Source organism: Pelodiscus sinensis, chromosome 1 (assembly GCF_049634645.1).
Source record: "Pelodiscus sinensis isolate JC-2024 chromosome 1, ASM4963464v1, whole genome shotgun sequence".
In the NCBI taxonomy this organism is placed as follows: Eukaryota; Metazoa; Chordata; order Testudines; family Trionychidae; genus Pelodiscus; species Pelodiscus sinensis.
The window spans coordinates 208,707,099-208,725,645 of NC_134711.1; the positions used below are offsets into that span (position 1 = coordinate 208,707,099).

Sequence of the window (18,547 nt, forward strand, 5' to 3'; positions counted from 1 at the left end):
ATGTGTGTGTTACTCGTGCCTAGAAACCTTGGCAAGCTGGTTTACAATCCTTTGTCACTATGTAAATTTCTCAGGATGTTCCACCTGAGTTTAGAGAGGCTAGCAGTAGTGTTTTCCTCTTCTGTGGTATAAAAGGGTGATTTGATGGGCGTGTCTTAGTTTAATAATGCTTATGGGCATGATGAGCTATACAAGTGTTGCCTGTCTTGAATAGAGCAGTTATAGAGAAACAATGGCCAGTAACAACCACTAATGAGGGGCCATTTGCATTGATGAGTTGAGTGTTAGGGACCAGCTGCAAGTGTTGTGCCATATTCAGAAAATTTAAATATGCTTGAGTGCTACATGACATGCAGTGAAACAGATTGAACAAAATAAAAGTGTTACATAGCTGTTTTAGACGTTGCTAAATTAAATTGTAGTTGGCCAATGAAATTTTGCCAAAACCTGTACTTTATTTGTGTTAAGTATTATAAAGACAGCATGATCAATTAATACATTGGATATTCGACTGTTTTTGTAGCATCAGAAAGTCCCATTTAATTGACTTACTCTACAGAACTTTCTCCTCATTGAATTATTTTTTATTCTAACAAAAATATAGAGTGAAAGGATTGTAAAATGTATTCTGACTCCTTGATATTTTGAATGGAATATTTGTGTGCACATTTCACAAAATATTCTACAATTTCATTTTGCATGTGCCTTCTCTCCTGAAATGTATTAGAAATCAGGTAACTTGGCTGCAAAGACTACACAGTCATGAAAATTGGGAAATCAAAAAATCAAAATGGGAGGTGTGTCTAAATTTGAATGTATACCTTTTTGCTTGATTTGTTTTCAGATACCTTTTTGCAAAATCCTGAATTTTCCCTTCTTTTGACAGGTACCACAGACCGAAAACATGAAATCAAAAAGGTACCTCCTGAAAGGCCAGAATGTCTTCCTAATCGAACAGAGGAGAAAGGTATGAAATAGGCTCCTATGTCTCCTGTTTGAATAGAGATGGACAGAGGAGATTATTTTAAAGTTTTCATTTTCCAATCAGTAGATAGGTTTAATTAAGTGTATTTTGTACACATGAAAGTTGATTGATGTGCCATAACTTACTTTTATGCATTTCTTTTTTTTTCCTTTTATAAACTTTATAACTTGGCTTTATAACTTTAGGTTAACTCTCCTTAACCTAAATCACTAGCTCACTTTCATATACCTATGAAATGCATCATATTTTCCATCAGTTAGACAACACAGTAGTAAATTGGTCTCCAGTGCTCTGAATGCACCTGCTTCTTCTTCCAGTAAGGTGTGTTGGCACCTTGTGTCTATAGTCAGAGATTTGTAGCAGCAATACCCCAGGTGGTGGTGGTGCACACAAGGTATGCGTCTCGCGTCAGTGCGAGTGCTTAACCGCTATGCACCATCAGCTGTCCTTCAGTTTTTTCTCTACTGCCTTAGGCTTACGGCAGCTCCATGACTTCAATCTCCTGATTAACCTCTAGATAAGTTCCTTTTATTGTTTATCTATACCGGTTTCTTTATTTCCCCCTTCTTTAAAAAAAAAATCCCTCCTCTTATTTTACACCTGTCCTCAATGCCCTTAAGGGCAGTTTCATTTGGGGATGACTGAAAGCAACATGCCAGGGTCCCCTGGGTTCAAATGTTGCCTCACTTTGTGGACTTTCAGTCCCAGTTTCTGACCGACACACACACATAGTGCATCCTCTGCTTGGGAGAAACACATGTACCTCAGAAGCGTGCACACTGCAAGAAACTTTCTGCTAGATCCCATAAAGCTAGAGACCTGCAACACAAGCTTCTCCTAATGGAGAAATCACTGAGACCATCTTCCGACCCTGAGACTAGGATCTCTATGGTGCCAAATTCCTCTACAGCGGCTTTGACCACAGATCACACCTATGTACTCTGAAAGCTTCTCCTCCTAAACAGCCTTCAACACAGGCTGCAGACATCATCCCAAAGAAAACGAGCTAAAAAACCGCATTCTCCAACCAGAAAATCAGCCCCAGTATCGATGGCACATCTTGTACCGAAGTGCACCAGGAATATCTGGTACACAGATGTCCTGAGGGCCAAAGGCAAAGGAAATGTCAGATCCTTGCTTTGGTGAGCAAGCCAAGAAAACTATCCTCCAGCTTGGCATCCACAGCACCGAAAAAGCCAGCACTAAGAACATAAGAACTGCCGTACTGGGTCAAACCAAAGGTCCATCTAGCCCAGTAGCCTGTCTGCTGACAGTGGCCAGTACCAGGTGCCCCAGAGAGGGTGGACTGAAGACAATGATCAAGCCATCCTTCTCCAGCTTCTGGCAAACAGAGGCCAGGGACACCATTTCTATCCCCTGGCTAATAGCCTTTTATGGACCTAACCTCCATTAAATTATCTAGTTTCTCTTTAAACTCTGTTAATAGTCCTAGCCTTCACAGCCTCCTCTAGCAAGGAGTTCCACAGGTTGACTACACGCTGTGTGAAGAAGAACTTTCTTTTATTAATTTTAAACCTGCTACCCATTAATTTCATTTGGTGTCCTTTAGTTCTTCTATTATGGGAACTAATAAATAACTTTTCTTTATCCGCCCTCTCCATACCACTCATGATTTTATATATCTCTATCATATCCCCCTTCAGTCTCCTATTTTCTAAACTGAAAAGTCCCAGTCGCTTTAACCTCTCTTCATATGGGACCCATTCCAAACCCCCTAATCATTTTAGTTGCCCGTTTCTGAACCCTTTCCAAGGCCAAAATATCTTTTTTGAGGTGAGGAGATCACATCTGTACACAGTATTCAAGATGTGGGCGTACCATAGTTTTATACAGGGGCGGTAAGATATTCTGTGTCTTATTTTCTATCCCTTTCTTAATACCTCTTTTAAGGCAGAGTCCCCTGTGTGCACACACAGACACGAATGACTCCAGCACTAGCTGTGTAAACTCACATGCACACCCCAGCACTGACCTTTAAGGTACCACCACCGTTAACTACTCATGCTGAATTATGCTTGACATCGGTACATGGAACACTGCTTTTCAGTACTGATGGTACCCCAGTTACCCCAGTTTGCTTGGGCCCCAGTCCTATAGCAATACTCGCCAGCTCTGCCTCACCCTCTGTCCATCCTCTGGAGGATGAAGATGAGGAGGAGGTGACAATTCACACTCCACATAACTCCTCCCCCAAGCAGCTTTACCACCACCCACCAACAAACTTTGGTGCTAATGTAAGTGGTTGAATGATCCCGCTATTGTGGGGAACTTTCCCGGCTTCTATACCACCGCAGTGAAACAAACCAGCGAAAGGATCTGAGTCCAGCTCCCATTTCTTTTACGCAAAGGCCTCCCTGACCCTGAGGGCTCCCCTTCCAGAGTCCTCGAAATCCCAACAAGGCTGGGCCCAGGTTTTCTGGGGCTTAATCCCCGACCTTGTAGTCACTTGGGGCAGGGGTTAAGGTGTCCCCACTCCGGGGTGCCCTCTTCACACTGGAATCTTTCTTGACCCAGTGATCATTTCATACAGTTCAAAGCCAATACAATTTATTAAACAGCAACTGATTAAAGAGAAAAGAATAAGGAAAAAATGAGAGAGGTTAAATGAGAACACATAATCCTGCTCTGTAGCACGGGGACATCACAACCAGCAGTTTGCAGAGTGTAAGGACAGTTCACAGTCTATTCCTTGTAGGTCCCAGGGCTCTTTCTCAGGCTCTGGCTGTGCTGCAGGGGGGGCTGCAGGTTGGACATGCTTGCTCTAGCAGTGACCACACGACTTCAGGCTCTAGGTGGCAGGACCCCTAGAGTTACAATCCCTCTCCAAGCTTGGCCTGCAGGGCCTCTTGGCTGGTGGCATCTCTCTGCCCAGAGCCTCTCCCCCCACTTTGCTGGTCCCAGCTGCTCACCACACACAGCTGCAGACTGTGCTGCTTTGCCAGCCTCCAGCTCCTTGTGTTGCTTCTCTGACCCCTTGGGCTCTCGGGTCACTGCAAGTCTGCTTCTCACCACAGGGTCTGCGCTCCTTGGGCTGTGTGCGCCTGGCTCTGACACTGCAGGTTTGTCTCTCAACACAGCTTGCTCTTCTTGCTTCTCTTCTCAGCTCTCTCTCCTTTTCTCAGAGAGACTCAGAAAATTCCAGCTCACACAGAGGACGGGACCTGGCCTCCTAATTTCCTCATTGGCCTGTCCAACCTGTCAATCAGGATGAGCTGGAGTGTTGGTCTCTTTCCATTGTCCCTGGGGTCTATCAGTCTCAGGGCCCTGATTTCTCATGGACCCTTCCCCATTTGGTACTGGGAGCTGGCCAACCAAAAACTCCCACTGAGTTTTAGTAAGGGGTTAACAGTTCCCTTACACCGTTCCCATCAATGCCCCCACTGATATCAATGCTTTCTACATGGCCATGTAGAGCCCAAACCCAGGCTTCATCCAAGATGACAGCTCCTCACATTACCCAATCTCCTTCACCCTCTATTCCACCACTGACTCGGAGGAGGACCTAGATGAACTGGAGGATGCCCCTGTAGGCGATGACAGTTGATGGTAGGTGGCAGTTAACCACTCTCACTGATGAGAGGGAGGTATTGGGGTATTGCTGCTACAAATCTCCAACTATAAGTCCCAAGCGCTGACACACCTAACATGGATCATCCATAGGGACAACCATTTCAGAGAACTTATGTTGCCATTTCATCTGATTTTTTTTTTTTCCCCAGCTAGAATGATCAACAAATACAAATTGCCATATGGCTGTTTTTGTGGTCCCTGATTCCTTCAAACTTAGTATTTTAAAACCTCTGAAGAGGTAGCCTCCCTCTGTGTAATATTCTGCAGTATATGCATAGAGGTTTGTGTTTCTATTCACAACATATTGTAGAGACAATGTTGTCACCGATGGGTCTGGTATGTTATGAGAGATAAAGGGTGAGAGTTTTGCCACTGACTTCAATGGAGCCAAGGTTTTCACCGAAGTAATCTAGAGTGGTAAAAATGTCTAGTTACATCTTCTAATATGCATTTACAGCATATTTTATAATGGGACTATTTCATTTGTGTGTAATCTGTGGACATCCTAGCAATAACAGGCATTGGCCTGGTAAAGACTTAAAATTTCCTAGGAAAAGTAATGAGTTTAACTAACCACTTTTGAAACTTGGAATCTCAAAAATTAGGCTCATTTTTTAGAAGTACTTACTTCCTGTAGCTCCACTTGCCCACATTTGTAAAAAATCAGGCCACTTTTATTTAGATGCCTAAATACAAATCTGGATATCTAAATGTTGTCCCTCAAGTTGTTACATTTTGACCCTAGTATCTTAAGATGATTCCTTTTTAATTTAAATGTATTTATATTAAATGCCTGCAGCATACATTTTCAGAAGATATTGAAATGTTTCGGCAGAGCATTAAGAACATATAACATTATTATCCTTATTTTTGTACTCTTCTAACTGAACATTGTGTTACAAAGTAAAAATTATATGAAGTTGGGCTTTGGGAAAATGTTTCTGCGTGGCGTATAATTCTCTATTCTTTTACTTTAATAGTTATTTATATACTACATTTTTAACTCTTAAAATTAGAAATTACACTCAGATTCAGACATTGTCTGCACATTTCAGCCAACATCATGTAGGACATTTTATATATTTATATATGTATAAATATTTTATACTCAAAAGAATGAAGTAAGGCAGAACAGTGAAAAATGCAGACTTATTTCTTAGATGTGTTTTAATGAACAGTCATTGCCTTCGTGTATTGTAAATCTGTGTATGCCAGTGAATTCCACTTAACAAGGTCTTTGTTCTTTCTTGGGGGGGGGAATTGATTTAAAGAAAGACCAGAAAGAGAGCAAAAACTGGTAGATTTGCAGAAGCCTTCAGTTCCTGCTATACCACCAAAGAAACCTCGACCACCCAAAACGAACTCTCTGAACAGACCTGGTTCAATGCCCCCAAGACGACCAGAAAGACCAGCTGTGCCTTTGTCTCATACAAGGTATTTTTTTCCATTTACCCAGAGTTTCTTCAGTTGATGGGAAAGTTGCAGATTTCACAGTGTGGATTTTCTGTAGCTGTTGCTGTTCATTTCCAGTTATAATTTTCTTTGAAATAATAGTAAAGATCTCTGGTTAAATACTTAACTATCATACTGTGTCACTGTCTTTAGCTACACTTTGATCCTACTATAATGCAATTGAGTTGTTTATCAATTACGTAGTTGACAGATTTATTCCTGCTGTAAAGTTTGTGGGTTGTGTACATTAGCATGTACAACCAAGATAACTAATTCAAGTTAAATGGCACTCTATTAACTCAGGTTACACCAAGACCAACAACTGTAGATTAGCCAAGCCCTCTTTCTACTCTCCAGGGTAGTGAAACCAGCTTCAAAGTGCTATCTACTATGAATGTCACACAAGAAAAAAAGAGAGAAATATCTAATTCTCTAATCTCTTATGGAAGTAAATATTACATGTAACAGTAACTGGCAGATTTTTTTTAATAAAAAAAATGTGTTAAGTTGATATTGCCCCTTTAAATGCTACACATGCTAAAGGTTTTACCACTCATTATTTTATTAGCTAATTTAAAATAATGGGTTATCAAGGGTCTCTTTTGCAACAGGATACAATTTGAGAGAACATTTTATACGAATAAGGCTAGACATTCATATAGTGAAATATATAAAACAGTCTTTTAATTATTTGGATAACTCAGAAACTTGGAAAAATAGGGCAAAAGTGATGTTTTTGTTAAATGTAGCTTGCAGGAGATGATTTTTTCAGTCATTTCAGTTTAATGAACTAATAAATATTTTGAAAGTATTTTCTGGTATCTTATACTGAGATCTGTAAGTCTTGGGCCAATTAAAATATTAAATAAAAATAGAACTCCTACAGTGCGGAGTACAATAATTTTGCAGCGTCTAAGGGAAAAATATGATGCATTTTAATAAAATTCCCCTTGGATTTCTGTTGCCGTTGGTTAGCAGAGTCAATTCTAATTTGTGTGTGTGTGTATGTGTTACATCTCATGGGTTTCATGGGCTGTTTTATATTTTGTAATAAAAAGCAGTTTTTTTCAGTTAAATAAAATAATTTTCTTTTGGAAGCTGGATAGGACTTCAAGGACTTATGAGTTAGGTACCAAGAAGGCCATGGCAACTAGGTTGGATGTGGAACAAAGTTGCAATTGACTTGTCTCCAGACATCTTAACTTGTTTGGACACACTGCTCTATTGGTACATCAGTTACCAGTAGTTCAGGTCTCTATTGTAGACAAGACACATATTATCTGTGAGTTGACACTTGAACCCAGGATTTTGCCCTGTTTTTCTGAGATATGTTTGTCTGAAGAAAGGTTTTTTTTCCACAGTCATCTATTGGAGATTAATATGAAGGATTGTAATAGCAGAAAGCTATACAAATGGCAAAAGGTCTGTGCCAGCAATTGAGCACTCAAGATCTGAGTAACCAGGGTGCTGCACCACCTAGTGGCTTGAAGCAGTTATTACAACCAAATATATGGTTTCTGCTTTCAGCACCCCCACTATAAAAAATGGTCCAGCATCCCTGGGAGCAACCCTATAATAAATTTTAATGTGTGTATGATGGACAAATCCTGTCCAGCATCAAGTTCAGCTTCAGTATCTTCCAGCCCAAAAATCATAATATATAACCCCAGCAAAGCAGCATTAAGATGCACCTCCTTCTCAGAACACTTCCAACTAGTACTCTTCCGTTAAATATGTCTCTTCAAAGAAATCCAAGGGAGGACAAGTTAGGGCAGTTGTTAGGATTGCCACCAGGACTGTTAGTTTGTTATACATTTTTTCCAGTGATTATAAAAAAAGAGAGAATTTTATTGACCAAGTAGATAATTCTGAACATCCTCATTTATCATCAGTATCTTTCTAATCTAGTGTGCCAGGAATTTCTAGTCTTAATTTCTTCTGTTTCCTCATCTTTAGAGATACCCTGTCAATGTAATATTTCATAAATATGATCTTGTTTTACAGATCAACAACTTTTTTATCTTTTAACATTCTTAAATATTCTCTTTAATGTACGGTAGTACTATCTCTTTGCATCCAGTTTTTTGTAATTTCTTCGTTTTCAACAAGACTTTCTAAACTTTGTATCTATTACAGCATTTTTAGTCTGAACAATTCTAATAGCTACTGCCATGTTCATGCTTATAAATCTGTCATCATTAATAAAATCTAAACCATCCTTTGCCAGAATATACCACCAGAAGCAAACAGGTGGTATATGGTTGAATCTGCTAGTGAATAATAAGGAGCAAAATCTTTGAGATCATGCTTTATTTCTAATTTATTAATATCTAATACTACTAGTTTAAGAAACACACTAAATATCTAGGTCATTAGTAACAGGGACAGCTATATATTTGGCACATTTTCCCCAAATGTGTAGACATGTATATATAACACTATTATAGTATTTAATATATTGTTACATTAGTGACAGTTATTGTGGGAATTAAGCAGTATCGTCAACCTCGCCATAATATGGGAAATATTCCATGACTATAATACACATTTTATTCCATAAAGTGCACTAAAGCTGTCTTGAATTCTCATAGTAAATATTCACAAGGATGTTGTGTATGACCTGTGCAATATAACCATGTGCTCCTACTGCTAATCCCATTTTATTCTCTCTGAATGGCCATATTACTTTGATAGACTTAATCGGTATGTGATTGTTGCGCTTTTATGCATGGAAGGAAAAGCAGGGTTACTCATAACTGAATCCCTGTTGCTTTTAAAAATTTCAGCCCCCCCCCCCCCCCCATGTAAAGTATCATCGTTCCTCTGTCATGTTCTAATGCTGAAGAAATTTTCACTCTACAGTTACTTGGTTGGGGGACATCCATGAAACCATAGAGTGGGATGAATAATATATACAAAAATCTTCATCTTCTAGTGCAGTTTCTCTCATATGGAGCCAGCGTCACCGCCAGGGGCTTTTCTTGTGGCCACAACCTCCTGGGTTGTGATGGAAGGAGGGGCAAAGTAGCAACTCCTCCCCTTCTCTGTTGCTCCTGGATGCACTGCCTCAGTGTTGGTTGCTGGGATTGGCAGGAGGGACTGGCCCTGCCCTTCTCTGGAGACACCTGGGGCATAGTGCTGGAGGAGCAGGCAGCCAGAGAGTTCCTTATCCTCCTGGTACGGCTGGGCTCAGGCTTTTGGCACCATGCTCAGGCCCCAGCCATAGGTCTTCAAGCTTTGGTCATGAGGCTTCAGATTCCATCTCTCTGCTGTGTCCCTTGATTCCCCTCTCAGGACTTCATTTGACTCCAGATTTGCCAGGGCTGAGTAACTCTGTTGTGAAAAATGGTACTTGTATGTGTGTTAGTTTCACTTTTCACATCAGACTTACTAGCTAGCGATACATGCGTTGCAATAATTTGGACGTGTATATTGTAAATAGTTATTTATTTTTCCTAATGCTAATTAAGTAATTTAGGGGAAAGTGTGAGAGCACTATTAGTGGCTGCACTCTGAGGCACCACAAATTTGTCCTGGGAACCCCTATTCTAGTGAGAGACACTTACCACAAAGAGGAAACTGTTTCCATGAACAGAATGGAGGACTGCTAGATCTCATTATCCCAGCCTGATATTTTTTCTCTTCATCCATTTATCTACAGATTTGTGGTTCTCCCATATATAATATATATAGGCCTTAATTATTAATTGTAAGCAACTAAAATTAAGCTGTTGAAGGGTAGCCCTTTGCCCTTAGATTTCCTTCATATTGAGATGCTGTGAGTATTTGAGGAATAATTTAGGACACAACTGTGTCTAAAATAGCTTTTTGACAGGTGTTAAAAGAGAAATGAGATAAGGTTAATCCATGCAGTATGTCTGCTTACTAGAGATGGCTCTCTGTGACAGGTCGTAATAATTCTGTACTATACAGGAGGAACACATTCCTTTTTATTAATTGCAAGCTGGCAATTTAGTGTAACCCCGGGAAGCTGCCAATATTATTGTAACCCACAGACAAACTCTGATAAATGTTCTCTTTTCTTTTTTTCACCGTAGGAGTGAGAGTACAAAAGTAGAGTTAGTGGGCAGTACGGTATCTGGAACCTTGGAGAAGGACTCCTCAGAAAGAAGCAGTGACATTGGTAAGTTGCTGTGTTTTTGTAGTTCTTCTAACAAAGTTATGGTGTAGATATCTGCGTTTTGGTGGCACTTGCTCTGCTCCAAGAAGTAGTGAATGGGTTCATACTGAATTTTAAATGCAAAGTTAATCACATGTTCCTATTGTTGCATAAACTTTTTAAAGAAAAAACAAATATGAAACAGATTTATTTGGCATGGGAAATTGATTTTATTGTTAAAAACCTGAAGAAATTGCTTAGGCCAAATGAATAATTGTACTATATTTTGGTAAAGTAAAGATTAATGTATATTCTGTGTTTACAGTGTGTTAAAGGTGTAGATACCAATAATTTTTACATTTTTAAATACAAGGGAAATAGAGACTAATTTTAAAAAAATCAGTTTTGCTAAATAAGTATTAAAGGAAATGCCTGTTCAGTTTTAAAATGAACATGAACTCACCTTGAATTAAGATAATTAATCGATATCCCTAAAACATTTACAGTTGTGTCACCTTGAAGAGGAGTAAAGATAATTATTTTTAATTTTTTTCCATTGCTAAGTTTGAAATCTGTAAAAGATGTTCATGAGTGGGATATTGTTGTAATGGAGGTGTTGAAAGTGAGGTGTTCTGATTCTTGTTTATTTCTGAAAGCAAACCCAGGGACAGAGTCACTTTTATGTGGAAGTAGTCCAGTGACATCTGCTCCAGTCACTCAGTTTGGTAACAACTGTGTGGCAGCAGACATGTTTTTGTAAGAGGTAGAATATTTGTACTCTGAATGTAACCATTACTAGAACTCATTGATAGCATATAAAGTTATTTTGATTTTTTTAAAATAGAACACATGAATATTAGCCCATTTGGTAAAATATAATATTATGCATTCATCAACAAGTCTGCCTTTTCTCTGGACTTGAAAGAAAAAATGTTATTTTATATATAAAAATGTAATATTTGAATTTAAAATATAAAAAGCAACCACACAAATAATTTCTTAGGTTTGTGAAAGTGACCTATATTGTTGCTCTCAGTACTCATGTATCAGCTTTTTGAATTTGTTACTGTCAGTGTATTCTATTGTAGCAAACATGTTCTAAAGGAGTAAATAGTATATTTTTTTATTTTAAAAAAGTAAACATAGCGAAACACATTACAATTAAACTGCATGAACTGTTTTGAAAGTCTACAGTATAAGTCAACAGTATAATTTGGAAATGCAATCAATTTCATCATTTAATATTGCTAGCTTTTATTATTAATGTTTGTAAATTTAATTCAAAGCTGGTAGGCGGTTGTGTATTAGAGGGAGAAAATGTTGTACCAGCAAATAGCATATAATGGTGTGATATATGTATCCTAACATGGTTAATGGGTTATTTGATGTGATAAAAAAACCGATTTTTAAAAATGGCTATCATGGGACAACTAGTAAATTTCTGCTCTTTTCCGGAACCATTCAGACTTTTTATTTTCTGAGGTGGGGGCTGGTAGGGAGAACAGAAGCAAATTAAACAAATATCACCCAAGGGCACTGAACACAAAAATAAACAAATCATAATTGCAACATGTTATTTAACGTTTTAGGCACTGAGTTACCAATAACTTTAGTGGAAAGAACTGTGTCTAATGATAGAATAGCATGAACACTTAGATAAAAATAACCTGGTACTGTTAAACATACAGGACATCACCAAGACATGACTTTAGAGCCTATTAGAGTTCACAGAAAAAATTATTAAGTTGGGACTGAAAGGTGCCCCAGAGTTCATAATTTACTTGGATTTTTAAGAAACTGTTCTGTGATGGATTAAAACTTTGTAGGCTAAAGTGGGTTGTAGTAAGAGATTGCTCCTTACAGTGGAGAGGAATTCTTTTCATAGGGTTTCCTATGGGCCCATGTTATTTTATAGATTAATCGTTTGTGAGAGGAAGACACACTAAAGTGATGAAATGTTGGTGATAATAAATTAAGTAAAAACCGTAGAGAATGGAGATGGCTTTAAAAGCATTGAGTTAATGGGCAGCATGAGGTCAAAGGGAATTAAATTGAGATATGTGTAACGTAAGGTAGTGAGTATTACCAAAACTGTTTTAATTTTATAAAACAAAAAAAAGTGACTACTCATGGGAGTTAGCAAAAGTGGCCACTTATAAGTGGTGATCTCTCTTCGAAGGTTTGCATGCCCGAGAGAAGTGATGTTCTGTAGCTTCTGCAAGTAGTAACGTGGGACAGATAGTCTGTCTTCAGAGATTGTCTCTAAGGCAGGTTTTATTGTACATGCTAATGAGCTCTGAGGAAGAGGACAGCTTCCACCTGCTCCCTTTTGCTTCCAATAAAGTTGGGCTCAGTACCATAGAAAACGTACAAGCAGAGACTGTAGCTGTTGCAGGAGTAGTTGTTGAAGAGGAGGAACCCTACATGGCCCTTCTCATAGCTCTTGCATACCCATTTCGCTGTCATCTTGGTCACTGGGTTACTTCCCATTTCTACAATAGCTTAAACAAAGCTGTTCTGGGGCACTGAGGAGGAGGAGGAACAGCAGTAGTTAGTCAGATGTGGCTCAGTTCAATTTCATAATGCTACAAAGTGCTAGTGCGTAGGATGGTGCTTCAGCACTGGGCACTGGGAATTTTGAAACCTTCCTAAACTTCACTGGGGCACTCCAACTATCAGCAAAGTTCTACTGTACTCTGTCAGAGAGGTGTTGAGTATTGGCACACAAATTATAACTGAATTGCCATTGCTTGAGCTTCACTAGATTGATATTGTACAATTCAGTTAATGTTGTAATACCAGAAAGTTATATTTCAATAGAAATATTTCAATAGATACTAAATCTACAAAGGGGCTTGTCTTCATTAGCAAATTATATTGAGATGGAAGTTAACCTTGAATAGTTAGCTAACACCATGCTGATGCCGACTTTGTGATCTGTTTAGACAGACACACATCATGTTCTACATGGTCTGGGGTAAACCCTACTCTCATTTGGATTTATCCATGACTTGTCCTTCTCTATACAGACTGAAAAGTTAAGGTCAGGATCATCTTAATGCAACTCCTCAAAGTCATATTCCAAAACTGATGTAATTTGCTAGCGAAAACAAGCCCCCGTATTGTTTATCTCCAATCGTAGTAAATTGAGAGACTAGCTGATGGAATATGTTTGATTTTATTACTGTCTTTTTAATTCAATTATCAGTAAAGTGAAGATCTTACTTTACAACTATTAACACCCTTTTTACCATTGTTTACTTGTACAGACAATCTTTTAAAAATGTGTTGGAGAAGGCTGGTTTACAAAATACAGTATTTTAGTTAGACATACAGTAAGGAGTATGAAAACCAAACCATTCTCCTTTCCGCCTCACTTCTTTTTTTCTTTTTTCCCCCCTATTTGTAGTGATGCCTTTCTTTTCCTTTCCACTCATATTTCATCAAGCTTTTCCCATTTACATCTCTTTACCATGGGTAACTCTTCTTCACTTGATGAGGGTAAGGCTTTTTTCCATCTGTTTTCTATCCTGACATTTGCTTTGTTAAGAAGGAATAACATGCATTCTGTAGAACCACTGTTATGCATTTTGATGATATTTTTTAATTTCTAGTGGGTAGATATGGTGCAATATTTTCTATCACGGTATGTTAATATTGTATCAAAAACATAATCATTACAATTTCTGATAAACCAATAAAATTCCATTTAGAGGGGGGTTGTCTCATTTATATGTTTTATGCATGCATTATCAATCAATAACTGGTTTCTGTTTATCAGGTCTTTATATTCAATACATCCATTTAATTGTGTCATCATTCCATGTTACACAGCAGAAGGACCATTTAATAACATCTTTAAACTGTTAGCTAGTCTGAAGTAAAATATACAAAGTGGGGTTTTCAGAAACACCTAGACTACGTCTACACTGGCCCCTTTTCCGGAAGGGGCATGTAAATTTCACTAGTCGTCGTAGGGAAATCCGCGGGGGATTTAAATATCCCCCGCGGCATTTAAATAAAAATGTCCGCCGCTTTTTTCCGGCTTTTAAAAAAGCCGGAAAAGAGCGTCTACACTGGCCCCGATCCTCCGGAAAAAGTGCCCTTTTCCGAGGGTCTTATTCCTACTTTGAAGAGTGAATGATTTGAAGTAGGAATAAGACCCTCCGGAAAAGGGCACTTTTTCCGGAGGATCGGGGCCAGTGTAGACGCTCTTTTCCGGCTTTTTTAAAAGCCGGAAAAAAGCGGCGGACATTTTTATTTAAATGCCGCGGGGGATATTTAAATCCCCCGCGGATTTCCCTACGACGACTAGTGAAATTTACATGCCCCTTCCGGAAAAGGGGCCAGTGTAGACGTAGCCCTATTGACTTTCAATAGACTCATGAGCCAATAAGGGCTTGTCTTTGTGGGAAATATTTTCAATTGTGCCAGTATAATTATACCAGTACAATTAAGCAACTATAGTTATACCATCTGTAAAGACTTTTATTCCGATATAAAAGTGGCCTTTATCAGACTGTCTTAGGTCTGGTCTACACTAAAGATCTATATCAGTATAACTACGTTGCTTAGAAGTGTAAAAAGTCGACATCCTCGAGCAACATAGTTTACGGACCTAACATCCTGTGTAGACAGCTCTATGTTGGAAGAAGTGCTTCTTCCATTGACAATGCTACCTTCTCTCAGAGAGGTGGATTAACTATACGTACAGAGAGCGCTCTTCCATCGAAGTAGAGCATCTTCATTAAAGCACTACAGTGGTGCTGTTACATCAGTGTAATTGTGCTGTTGTGGAATTTGAAGTGTAGATTTTGGATTTCTAAATCATTCACTCTTTAGTTTAGACATCACAAAAGATGTATACAGTTAATGCAAACTAAGACACCCTGGGTGTGTCTAGATTACCGAGTTTTTTCGGAAAAAAGTGGCCTTTTTTCGAAAAAACTTCACGTGCATCTAGACTGCTGTCATGTTCTTTTGAAATTAAATGGAAAGTATATAGCATTTTTTTCAGTTTTGGTAAACCTACTTTTAAGAGGAAGAATACCTTTTTTCGAAAGAGAGCGTCCAGATTGCCTGGGTGCTCTCTTTTGAAAAAGCGGATTGCTTTTTCAAAATTCTTGTGGCTATCTAGTGGATCTCTTTCAAAAGAGGCTTGTAGTCTAGACGTACCCCCTGTGTGCAATTCTTCGCCTCAATTTCCAGAATACTCCTGAGCATTCTTTGGGAGTTAGTATTTTTTCAGGGTGTCACGTCCCCTCTCCTGGACCTCACTCCTCCAGATCAAGCGTCTCTTCTGAATCACAGTGTCTCCATTTACTCCTGCCCAAGTCCCCATTTGCATTTCTGACCCAGAAATGGTTTTAAAGGCAGTGCTAACATCTTGATTCTTTGTTTTTATTTTCTTTCCATTCTGCAGACAAGTTGGAAAGAACTGGTTTTTATGTAGGTTGCAACCACCTCAGTGTTCTGCTAGGCTAGACTTTATTCAGTTGATGATTATCTTTAATGATTTTCCCATTCAGAAGCAGACACCCTGGCAGAAGTCCCCTTCTATTTACCACAATAAATATGCTGCAAGAATACAGCAAAGGACAGCCAGAGGGATCATAGCATCAAACAGAATTCATATGTTGAACATAAACAGGTCTCCCAGGCCATCACAACTGGAATAAGAGTGTGCAGATGAGAAGTTATACTGATATAATATAGTGATTTAAATTCACATCTTGTCTATATGGCAATTTTGTACCAATTTAAGGTAATCTGTTTTTTTTAAAATTCCACCCATAGTTCCTACTTGCCTGGATCAATAAGTATCAATCTGCTTGCCCTCAGGAATACAATATATTTTATAACAATGATATTTTTGGAGGCTCATGGATTGACAAAAGAAAACTGTTAGCAAATGAAGTTCTAATTCTGGTTTCAGAGAATTACAAAATAATTCCAATCAATAATTAAAGTAGAAGTTTTTCCTCTGTTTGAGTGAGGAATTATTATATACCTCTTTAAAAGATTACATGAAGGTTTTTAAACCCAAAATGTGACCTATGTTTCTTTCTATTATTGAAAGTAATTTAAATGGTAATCTGCCAATATTTACTGTTTAAAATATATTCAGTAGAATCACACAATAATCCACACACAAAAAGTAGTCTCTGTACCTTTCAGGAAATAATGAACTGTAACAGTGTTGCCAACCCCAAATGCTCAGAAATCATGAGATTGGCCAATAATGAGGTATATGATAGATTTAGTGTGTGTTGTTTTATTTGCCTTCTGCTTTTTTAGCCTTTATGGTACACTGGGGTCACATTTGGACATTTTCTCCACTGCCACAAGGGCTAGAAACTTTCTTTTTCTTTAAGACTGAAGGCTGAAATCATCACACATCCACTTGACTTCACAAATCAGGGCGTTAAAAAAACACTAAATGTCATGAGAATCGTAATAAAATAACGAGAGTTGGCAGAGATCACGCATGGATCTAAGAGGACAAAATCTGTTCAGTGTTTATCTTGTCTTTTTATCCTCTTTACTCTGTAGGTTTGAAGGATCTCTAAAATTATGAACAAAAAACACCTAAGTATTCAGAGCCATCCTTACCTGTGTACAGCTGCATATGGCACCCAAACTTTGGGGCACTACTGGATCTTAGGCTACCTCTAGACTACAAGCCTCTTTGAAAGAGAGCGTCTAGACTACAAGCAGATTTTTCGAAAAAGTGAGCTGCTTTTTGAAAGAGTCTAGACACTCTCTTTTGAAAAAGTACAGTTTGCAAAGAGAACTTTTGAAACAAGGTGTTATTCCTCGTAAAAGGAGGTTTACCGTGATCAAAAAACTACCGCATTCTTTAGATTTACTTTCGAAAGAATCATAGAATACTAGGACTGGAAGGGACCTCGAGAGGTCATCGAGTCTAGTTCCCTGCCCTCATGGCAGGACCAAATACTGTCTAGACCATCCCTGGTAGACACTTATCTAACCTACTCTTAAATATCTCCAGAGATTAGGATTCCACAACCTCCCTGGGCAATTTATTCCAGTGTTTAACTACCCTGACAGTTAGGAACTTTTTCCTAATGTCCAACCTAAACCTCCCTTGCTGCAGTTTAAGCCCATTGCTTCTTGTTCTATCCTCAGAGGCCAAGATGAACAAGTTTTCTCCCTCCTCCTTTTGACACCCTTTTAGATACCTGAAAACGGCTATCATGTCCCCCCTCAATCTTCTCTTTTCTAACCTAAACAAACCCAATTCTTTCAGCCTTCCCTCATAGGTCATGTTCTCTAGACCTTTAATCATTCTTGTTGCTCTTCTCTGGACCCTCTCCAAAATTAAGCATCTCTGCCATTTCCAAGTTTCCTGTTACAGCTGCAGTCTAGACGCAGGTGAAGTTTTTTCAAAAAAAGGCTTTTTTTTTTTAACCCTGTAGTCTAGCGACACCCCTAATGTCTACTGATCCACGTCTTCCTATCCCTGTTCTGTGGCTCTGCTTCTTCCGGACAGGATCTAGTTAACTTAAAAGTGAAAAAGCCTGCCAGACCTTTGAGCAGAACATTGAACCTGTGAAAGAGCCATAGAAGTGGAAATGAAGCCATTTAACAGAAATTTGCCAACTCCCGATATATACAGACAGTTTCTGAATTTACTGTTAGTCTACAGGATTTTAGTTTAAAATTTGCCTTTAAAAAAAGTTCATTAATGTGTTGCTGAAGATTATAAAATCACATCTCTAAAAAAACATCATGCAGGCACTTTTCCCAGGCTGCTGTTGGGCATAGGGCAGGCCTGGGCAAAATACCCTCCGTGGACTGGATCTGGCCTGCCATGCCACCAGATCTGGTCCTTGGACCCCCTGCCTGCTACGTATATACACACACACACACCTGAGAAGTGGGTCATTGTGAGCCTGGAAGAGGGAGGAAAAGGTTTGTGCGCTGCTTCCAGCCCCAGCACAATCCCATTAGATAGTTTCCAGCCAACAGGAGCTGCCTGTTGTTAACAGGCAGCTTGGGAACCACCCACCAGGCTCCTAGCTGTTCAAAAACCACATGTCCTGTGCAGCCAGTGTGGGGGTGGGGCTAGCAGGGAGTCTGTTTGGAAAGACTGCTGGCTGGAAGTCAAGCAGGTAAGTCTCCCAGGCAGAGCCTGCCTCTGGCACCCTGACCCTTACCCCACATAACCCAAACCCTCTCTCCCCTCCTGCCCCCATATCTCTTCCCCGATCCTACACCCCAGTCCTCTGCCCCAAGTCACAACCCCCTCCTGATCTAGGTCACAGCCCAAACCCCTCCTGCACCCCCGTAGTGGCACGAACAGACTCCACCAGCCAGTAGAATTGAGGGAGTTTATTGCTTCTCCAGGATACAGCACAGCAAAAATGTAATCCAGT

At 39.2% G+C, this 18,547-nt stretch overlaps 1 protein-coding gene across 8 annotated transcripts in view; it reads left to right on the forward strand.

Moving 5' to 3' along the window:
* The window catches only part of SH3KBP1 (SH3 domain containing kinase binding protein 1), a 328,394-nt gene that overhangs the window by 281,061 nt on the left and 28,786 nt on the right, over positions 1-18,547 (forward strand). For all 8 annotated transcript variants that reach the window (XM_075913646.1, XM_075913587.1, XM_075913595.1 and 5 more), the window contains 3 exons: positions 887-967; positions 5,848-6,010; positions 10,087-10,172. In XM_075913646.1, the coding sequence (XP_075769761.1) occupies positions 887-967; positions 5,848-6,010; positions 10,087-10,172 (330 nt within the window). The remainder of the gene's footprint in view (positions 1-886; positions 968-5,847; positions 6,011-10,086; positions 10,173-18,547) is intronic.